The sequence below is a fragment of the Vulpes lagopus genome, chromosome X (assembly GCF_018345385.1).
Source record: "Vulpes lagopus strain Blue_001 chromosome X, ASM1834538v1, whole genome shotgun sequence".
NCBI lineage: Eukaryota > Metazoa > Chordata > Mammalia > Carnivora > Canidae > Vulpes > Vulpes lagopus.
The window spans coordinates 14,896,477-14,906,742 of record NC_054848.1 but is presented as its reverse complement, the minus strand read 5'-3'; the positions used below and the strand labels follow the sequence as shown (position 1 = coordinate 14,906,742).

At 39.5% G+C, this 10,266-nt stretch overlaps 1 protein-coding gene across 1 annotated transcript in view; it reads right to left on the bottom strand.

The window, feature by feature from the left end:
• Positions 1 to 7,856: 7,856 nt before the first annotated feature.
• Positions 7,857 to 10,266, bottom strand: part of PPEF1 (protein phosphatase with EF-hand domain 1) — a 122,779-nt gene continuing 120,369 nt past the window's right edge. Inside the window, exons 17-18 of the mRNA XM_041740360.1 lie at positions 10,023 to 10,107; positions 7,857 to 9,161 (exon numbers count right to left, since the gene is read on the bottom strand). Coding sequence (XP_041596294.1) covers positions 8,953 to 9,161; positions 10,023 to 10,107 — 294 coding nt within the window. The 3' untranslated portion in view covers positions 7,857 to 8,952. The remainder of the gene's footprint in view (positions 9,162 to 10,022; positions 10,108 to 10,266) is intronic.

The window sequence follows — 10,266 nt, the reverse complement described above, 5'->3', positions numbered from 1 at the left end:
CCACTTTTTAATACCATACACAGAAATAAACTCAGAATGGATTAAAGACCTAAATGTGAGACATGTAACCATAAAAATCTTAGAGAAGAGCACAGGCAGTAATTTCTCTGATGTCAGCTGCAGCAACATTTTTCTAGATATGTCTCCTGAGGCAAGGGAAACAAAGCAAAAATAAACTATTGGAACTACATCAAAGTAAAAATCTTTTGCACAGTGAAGGAAACCATCAGCCAAACAAAAAGACAACCTCCTGAATGAGAGGATATATTTGCAAATGACATATCTGATAAGGGGTTAATATCCAAAAAATATAAAGACCCTGTACAACTCAATACCAAAAACCAACAACAACAACTCAATTTAAAACTGGGCAGAAGACCTGAATAGACTTTTAAAGAAAATATCCAGATGGCCAACAGACACATGAAAAGATGCTCAATATCACTCATCACCAGGGAAATATGTACATTAAAACCTCAATGAGAGGTCACCACACACCTGTCAGAATGGCTAGGCTCAAAAACAGAAGTAATAAGTACTGGTGAGGATGTGGAGAAAAAGGAACCCTCATACACTATTGGTAGGAATGCAAATCGGCAAAGCCACTGTGGAAAACAGTATGGAGGTTCCTTGAAAAATTAAAAATAGAACTACAATATGATCCCAGAATTCCAATACTGGGTATTTACCCAAAGAAAACAAAAATACTACTTCAAAAAGACATATGCACCCCTATGTTTATTGCATCATTATTTACATAGCTGTGTTATGGAAGCAATCTAAGTATCCACTGATAGATAAATGGATAAGGAAGATGTGGGACACACGTGTGTGTGTGTGTATGTGTGTGTATACATACATCCAATGGCATATTATGCAGCCACAAAAGAGAATGAGATTGTGCCATTTGAGACAACATGGATGGACCTAGAGGGTACTATCCTAAGTGAAATAAGTCAGACTAAGACAAATGTATGATTTCACTCATAAGTGGAATCTAAAAGAAAAGACAAATGAATAAACAAACAAAAAGCAGAATCAAACATATAAATACAGAGAACAAGCTGATGGTTGCCAGAGGGAGGGGGGACCATGTTGAACAAAATGGGTGAAGGAGAAGGGGAGGTACAGGCTTCCAGTTCCAGAATGAGTCATGGGAATAGAAGTCACAACATAAGGCATACAGTCAATGCTACTGTAATGGGAATCATTAGGACAGATGGTGGGTACACTTTGTTGAATCACTACATTGTACAACCGAAACTAATGTAACATTGTGTGTCAACTATACTCAAATTAAAAAATTAGAAATTAAAAATAAATACAGGGGCACCTGAGTGGCTCAGTGGTTGAGCATCTGCCTTTGACCCAGGGCATGATCCCGGGGTCCTGGGATCGAGTCCAGCATTGGGCTCCCCACAGGGAGCCTGCTTCTCCCTCTGCCTTCTCTGCCTCTCTCTGTGAATAAATAAATCTTTTAAATAATAAATAGATACATACATATTATGAAAGTAAAAAAGCATATATGGATATATTTACAACATAAAATACAAGAATCTTCATATGGCACAGGTAACATGACAAAGTCAACAGACAATAGATGTGGACAAAAATTTCTAACACAAATGACAAGGGGTTGATTTCTATACTATACAAAAGTATCTTACTAACTGATAGGATGAAGAGCTCAAAAGAAAAAATGAGCAAAAAATATGAATATACAACCCACAGAACAGCATGTCCAAACACATGAAGCGATGTCTAAATTCTGTAGTAGAGAATATAAATTAAAGAACTTATATCATTTTATACCCATCAGAGTCACAAAACAGAACTATAACATTTAATGCTGGTAGAGATGAAGGAGAAGGGAATTTTCATACATTACTGATGAAAATGGCATTACCACAGAATTTTAGGAAGATAATACAACAACAGCTCTTAATTTTAAAAGACAATTACTATACTAATCAGCAATTCAGCTTCTAGCAATCTGTCCCATTAGTAGGGATGGATTAGTACCCCTATGTAGGGACATACATTCAATATTCATTGCAGCTTTCCTTTAGGGCCCTCTGCCTATGTCTCTGCCTCTCTTTGTGTCACTCATGAATAAATAAACAACATCTTAAAAAAAAAAAAAACCAGGCTGGCTGAATCAAGGATGGCCCTCCATAGCTCTCAATTATTATATGGCCATTAAAAAGAAAAATTAGTGAGGCACCTGGCTGGCTCAGTTGGTTAGGCACCTGCGTTTGCTCAGGTCATGATCTTGGGGTCCTGGGATGGAGCCTGAAGTTGGGCTCCCTGCTCAGCGGGAAGCCTGCTTTTCCCTCTCTCTCTGCCCCTCCCCTCTGTTTGTGTTCTCTCTCTCTCTCTCTCTCTCAAATAAATAAAATCTTTAAAAAAAGAAAAAAGAAAAGAAAAATTAGTGAACAAAAATGTCCATGGTATCACGGTCCATAATTACCCCAAAGTCTCTCAATAGTAGAGTGGACAAATAAATTTTGGTATATTCACACAACAGGGTATTAGAGAATAACCAGAATGAACAAACTACAACTACATACAACAACCTTATGAATGTCATAAATATAATGTTGTTCAAAGGAGTAGATACTGAATGATTCCACGTATACAAAGCCAGCTAAAAAATATCTGTGCGGTCACAAATCACAGTGATAGTTACGCTTGGATGGGGTAGAGGGGAGAAACATGGAGGGAAGCATGAGGGGGATTCTGAGATACTGGTCGTGTTCTATTTCTTGATCTGGGTGGTTACATGGGTGTATTCATTTTGGAAATTCACCAAGCAGTACACTCATGATGTGTGCATTCAAAAAAGAGTAAGAATTAGAGGCATTACAATTTGTAGGGATTTCAACTAGGTATTATTGGTTGAGAAAAGCAGAATGCAGAAAAATATATATAATAACCCATTTTTATACAGTATGCAATAATTAAACATCTTACGTATTACTGTGAATGTAAATATATGATCGTATGAGGATATAGGTCTCTATAGGATCATATGGGACAAAAATATGGAGGCCATCTAATGGGTTGACATGGCTTCCCTAGGTGAGGGAGAAAGGATGATGAAGGCCATGCTTATGTTATGGAGGAAAAAAAGGGGCCCCTGTTTATTTAAAAAATGTATAATATCCCATTTATGTAAAATAATTTAAAAACATTAAAGAGGAAAGTTATTTAGAGAGAAGTTCTACCAAAGTTTAACAATTGAGACTTACTAAATGACAATATTGCATAATTCCAGCCCCATGGCATATTGTGAACAACAATCATTTTCCAAGTAAAAATATGAAGTCTCAAGATTATTAACAAACTGCAGTAGATACCAAAATCTGTTTGCTTCTAGCAATATGGTGGACTCAGACAAGTTGAAAATCCTTTTATCATAATCACCTAGAAGTACTGGCTAAAATGTAACATAATTATTTGAAATGTGCAGCTAAGCTCACAAAAAATAAAAGCAAATCCCCAGGTGCCAGAAACAAAGAGGCAAGGTAGAAAGCAAGGGGTGAGTGCTTTGTGCTAATGGGGGAGGGTATTTGTCTCCAGAACCCAGGGGTTTGGTGTTAATTTCCACACAGGGGTAGTAAATGAAGCTTTGGAGGTAGGAAATTGGAACGGAGTACTTAGCATAAAGCCAAGACCCTTAAAGGAGTCTTTTATTTATGAAAAGATTTAAAAACAAGAGCAACCACAGGACATGGGGCTTTGGGTGGGAAAAAAAGAAAAGCTCTGTGAGAATTCAAAACCACAGGACCACAATTCTACCCACATAGTTCAGAAACTCCAGACTAAAGAGGAACAGAATTATTCCTCAAGCAGTGACACTACCACGGCTCAAGGCAGAAAGCAAACAAAAAAACTTCTCTGAAGAGTTGCACCCACATCCCAAATATCATGGGATTTTACATAGAAAAAAAAAAAACCCCACAAGCCCTACTAAGGAGGAGTTCAGAAGGAAAAACAGCCAAGCCTTTGAGGGCTGATCAAGAGTCTGCACATACAATTATACCCTCAGGAACGCTAAATACAGAGAGATAGCCAGAAAGAGATTATCAAAGAAATGCATATAAAATGAAGACTAGAAAGGAAGAAAACAAATCCTCATAGAACTAAACCCTATGAATGAAAGAGCCAGCAGAATTGAAAAAAAATTAAATAGGAGAAAGCCCATCACGTATCTCGGAATAAATCTTTTTGAAAAGACTGTAGCAGTAATGAAAAATTCTTTATTAAAAGACATTAGAGAAGACTGAAATGATTGGAAAAAAAATATCCCAACCGTGTTTATGGATAGGGAGACTTGATATATAGCAAAGACGTCAATTCTCTCCAGGTTCATCTATAAGCTTAAGGCAGTTCCCAGCAAAATCCAACAGGAGATTTCATAGAAATCCTAAAATGTACACAGAGGATTCAAGGAACAATGAAAATTGGAAGACTAAAGATGGGCGTGGGGCTCACAGGAAGACTAAGCTGTAGTGTTTAAGTACATGAGCTCATTTGTGAGGGGACAGAGCAAGGAGACGTAGCTTAGAAGCAGAGCTTACATAGGACAGAGGTGGCATTTCAAATTAGTGGGAATGAACTATTCAACACCTGGTGCCTCCATATCACACCCCAAAATCATTTACGGTGGATGCAGGAGTTACAGGCTCTTGAAAAGCACTTTTTTTTAAAAAAACTTTTGGAGCATTTGGTTGATTCTCATTATTTGTAGCACTTGTGTTCTAGGTTAGGACGGTGACCACTGGTTTTGTGAATGCTGAAGCACGGCTTCCAGGGAGCACAGGGCTTGGGCCCTGCAGCCTCTGGTCACAAGATTTTCATCAATTGATCAGTAACAGACCTGGTTTTATGGAAGACACCTCACTTCATCCATGTAGCTGATTCACAGGGAACTCTGGCCAGCAGAGGTCTACCTCACACCGGAAGGAGGCTTAGCTAACACACCTGTTTCCTCCCAAAGCGCCCCCCCCACCTCCCCACTTCACCCATTGCCTCCCCCCCCCCACCTCCCCACATCCCCCATTGTCCCTCATCCCAATTTCCTGTCCCACCTCAGGGCCTTCTGGCACTTAGGAACAACACTAGAAAGCACATCAACACTACATTTGAGGATCAGTTTAACCAGTGAAATCACCAACACAAAGCACAAAAATACCAAAAAAATGGGGCACCAAATAACATGGTGAGAAGGATGCTTGTTTACGGTATGAGAGCTAAACAGCAAGGCAGGGCATCACCTTGTTTGACCTTAGCTGGTACATGTTTGACTCAAAATTTCACTACCTTGCACAGGGGCACCATAAATATTGATTTTGGGTTACAAATTTCAGTGAGTAGGTGACTTTGCAAATACAGAATCTGCAAATAATAAGCAGTGACTGTATCTTTGTATTGCCAGGATTGGAGAGAGTATTTGTTTTTGGACAAAATGCAAAAAGCACAAATTATAATGGAAAAGACTGGCACACTGGTTAAGTTGAATTTAAAACTCATGCTTGGGCCTTGCAGATGCGGCCCCGGAGCCTTGCGCACCACCCAGCCAGCGTCAACCCCTCTGAATTCTTTGATATCACTGTAGACTGTGCTTGGCCCGCGTCTCCTATGAACTGTTTGCAGACAAAGTTCCAATGACAGTAGAGAACTTATGTACTCTGAGCACTGGGGAGGAAGGATTTGGTTATAAAGGTTCCTGCTTCCACAGGATTGTTCTGAAATTTCTATGCCAGGGTGGTGACTTCACATGTCACAATGGCACTGGTAGCCAGTCCATCTATGGGGAGAAATTTGATGAGAATTTCATCCTGAAGCACACAGGTTCTGGCATCTTGTCCATGGCAAATGCTGGACCCAACACAAACAATTCCTAGTTTTTCATCTGCACTGCCAAGCCTGAGTGGTTGGATGGCAAGCATGTGGTCTTTGGCAAGGTGAGAGAGGGCAGGAATATTGTGGAAGCCATGGAACACTTTGGGTCCAGGAATGGCAAGACCGGCAAACCAGCAAGGTCAGCATGGACAGATCTAATAAATTTGACTTGTGTATCTTAACTACCAGACCCTTCCTTCTGTAGCTCAAGAGGGTACCCCTTCACCCCATCTGCTAAAAATATCCTATAATCTTTGTGCGCCCGCTGAAGCTCTATGGGTTCCATATTTTCCTTATTCCCTTTCAAGTCTAGCTGGATTGCAGTTAAGTTTATAATTAGGAAACAAAAACTAAACCAAAAAAAAAAAAAGACTTTTGCTTAAAAATATGTGTCAGAATGAAACTTAAAACCTGCATTACTATACTGTCCACCTGAAACTAAGATAACACTATATGTTAACTAACTGGAATTAACATAAAAACTTAAAAATAGGGGATCCCTGGGTGGCTCAGTGGTTTGGCGCCTACCTTGGGCCCAGGGCATGATCCTGGAGTCCCAGGATTGAGTCCCACATCAGGCTCCCTGCATGGAGCCTGCTTCTCCTTCTGCCTGTGTCTCTGCCTCCCTCTCTCTCTGTGTCTCTTAGGAATAAATAAATAAATAAAATCTTTTAAAAAGATCCCCAAGAATAAATAACCAAATAATATTCAGGAAGCAAAAAAATAAAGATTCATCCTTGATGGCCAGTGATTGGACATTTCTTAAAACCACTATCCTGAGATTATCGGTGGATTTTTACATGAGATAATGGGGCAGAAGCTCTGCATACATCAGGTTGTCCACATTCAGAGCACTCATCAAGATTCTGTTCTTTTGGGAACCACTCTCAGTATGAACTTCTGTGTAAATCGGGGAGATACACACACACACACACACACACACACACACCAGTAGAAGGGGCTTATATAAACATGGGGGCTGGTTAAGCAGGCTCTGTGGACGCCCTACCTGGTGTTGGAGATTGAAGTCCACTGGGCAGGTAGTCAGGAGGAGGGGAAGATGCAAAGCTGGTTCAGACCTACAAGCACAAGGTGGCACCCCATGGGAACCGACTGAAGACTGAGTCCATTCTTAACCGTCTCTGACATTGGTGATGGGGTCATCCTGCAGAAGCCAGGGCCCTTCATCAAGGAGCTAACACATACCTGGCTCAGGAATCAAAGAAGCTGACAGAGGATCCAGGGGGAACTTAGAGCAATTGCAGGCCACTTCAGGCCAACAAAGTGACTCAGCAGTTCAGCAACAGTGTGTGCAAGCTACACTCTAGCCGCTACTTGCCTTTGTCTTCCCAATCACTCAAGGATCTCCCTGGCCACCTACCTTAACCAGAAACATACAAGAATGGGAATTCTGAGAAATGCAGTTCAGCCTAGCCAAATTGTCACATTGCAAAGCCATCACAGTCTTTAACGGCTATGTCTCTTCAGACCCTCCTCTTGTTCTCGAGTTAGCTTTAGTAAATTACATTTTTCTCTAGGAAACAGTCCATTCACCTATTTTTAAAAATGGTAGCTCACAGTATTCTTGTAAACTATTTTCAGCAATTTCTGGTAGAGCTACAGTTATAGCCCTTTTCACTCATTAATATGGTTATCTTCTTATGTTGTTTCTAGTTCAATTGCATTATGACCAGAGAATGTAGTATCTTTGGTTGCTTGGTATTTGAGATATGTTTTGAGGTCTAATACATGATCAATTTTTATAAATGTTCCATGTGTGCTTGAAAACAATGTGTATTCTCTAAATGTGTGATTCCAGAGTACACACACACACACACACACACACACACACACAATTAGGTGGATTAATTTGGTTGTCCAAAAGTCTATACACTATTTTATTATATACAGTCAATTCCTGACACAGGTACATTAAAAATCTCCCTGTATCAATTTCTCCTAGTAGTTGTGTCAATTTTTGCATTATAAGTTTTAAAGCTCTGTTATTAGATGCATATACATTTATAATTCTTCTATCTTCCTGGTGAATCATTCCTCTTAACATTCAGTAATGACCCCCTTTTATCCCTAACATTTTTTGCCTCAAAGTCTATCCTGTCCATCATTAGTATTGCTACGGTTTTCATTATGCTCTTTTTTCCTCGACCCCTAGGGGTTTCTTTTACTTTCTTGCCAGCTCAGATGTGTATTTAAAAAAGATATTTGTTATATTTTATCCATTATTCCTGGTGTGTGTTCCAGGCAGAGTTGTAGGATATCTAACCTGGCATATTGATAGATTTTGAGGTTCTCAAAATTAGGAAAAAAATGAAACACATACTTGCCTTTAAAGAGAAATCTATTATGTTTGATATGCAATCAGAATAGCAGAATAAATCGCACAATGTATGCATTACCAAGGCCCCATTTCACCAATGAAAGTGTCAAACCGTATTAACTGTAGGGCTTAATCTGAATTGTATTCACTTTGTATCTCCAACAGACAAGAAAAAAATAGGTTTTATCAAACAATACACTCCCACAGCAGATCCCCCAAGGATCTGATATGGCCCCCAACCCTCAAGGGAGGTTCCCCCACGATTGAGAATCACCGGTTTGCGGTCTCCAAAGAAGATTCCGTTTAAAGATGGAAATATTTTATTCCATTAATAGTTTGGTATTCCTCCTCCCATCCCTGAGTCACTCACACATGTTGCACTTTTCACTGCCGCTCTGTGGGTTCCTCTCAACAGATTTCCAAATTGCTCTGGTCTCCTTGTTCAAGAGGCCAACAGTAGGCTCAAACCAGTTTCTACCCGGCAATGTGTGAGTCCTAACACTGGAGCCAAATCCTATCAGCTGGCATTTAAGCTAGTCTTATCAATTACAGCTTCCTGGGGACTTCGAAGACCCATGCTATATACATGTGCTCGTGGCATGAATGGGGGTCTACTTTACTACTGATTATGAATTACAAGGGTTGTGGAAAAGATGGCATCAGTGATTTGGGCCCAACAGTTTACAAGGAGGGAAAACTAATTCTTGTTAAGCAAGTTTGCTATCTGATTTGTTCACATTATCCAATTTATGTACTACATAGAAAGCCTTTAGAAACTCATTAAAGTCAATGCTTCCATCTTTGTTTAAGTCCATTCTTTCGGCGAGGTCATCAATTTGAAAGTCATCAATATGAATGCTGTAGTGACTATTGAAGAGTTTCCACATGGCACGAAATTCTTCCATGGAAATCAGGCCTAAGTGAATATAGAAGAAGGCTGTGAGTGGTGTAGTTTTAAGACCCACCTAATGGAGGGGTGGTGAAGCTGTAGTGATTGAATAGTCCCAATGAAAAGCTCACTCACATGCCCCACCATCAAGACACCAAAGGAAATAGAAAAGTCAGACTGTCAGTATAAAAAAAAAATATGTCACTTTCAACTACCAAGTGATCCTGAGATTATTCCAAACTGGAATGAGTATACACCGAAGGGATGGGGGTAGACTGTGGTCTGTGGGACTCTGGTGGGATAGAAATTATAAGATCTAAAATCTAGGGAAGGGACATCAAAGCAGAGGGAGAAGATACCCTCGCCCTCAATAAGAGGATTGCAAACAATGGCTCTGTCAAGTTTTATAGGCAATGGTTTACTTTCATATTTTGATTATTGACTTTTTGGTGTTCATTGATCTCTGCAGTTAGGGATTATCAAATTTTTTTTTAGAGTTTGAAAATAAGTAATTGTGCCTCAAAGCCAAGCAAAAATGAGTTTTCACGACCCTGAGTCCCAAAAACAGAATCAGAAGTCCAAGAATGATTTTTTATTGCCAGGAGTAATCACTATGTTTAAATGGCCAGGAAATGATCTTTTCATCTGTACTGGTGACTTATAAAAGGTCCTGTTCTTGTCTCATAGATACAGAGGCCTATAGGACCCAGAAGGTCTTGAATACATTTTGTGGACAAAGTAAAATAATAATAATATTAAACATGAGTTTATTCCTCCCACTGAGTTAAATCAAGTTTGGACGAAGAATGCAACAGATAAAAACAGTTCTGCTTTCCGAGAAACAGATTAGCCTTTGTTTTCTACTTCTACTAATCAAAGCGTATTTACCTGAGTGATCAGAGTCAATGACGTTAAAGATGATTTGCAGGTCAGATCGGTATCTGTACAGAGTTTCAATTAGAGTCGATTGAGCCTAAAATAAAGATGTTCTCAGTGTTAAAGAGAGAATTAATAACACAGGTCAATTTTAGTAAATGTAACAGATGCAAAACATTATTACCAATTCAACATTGGTGATTTAGAAAGCAAGTGCAAACTGCGTTCGACAGGGAACAGGGCCCAAGCCCATCAG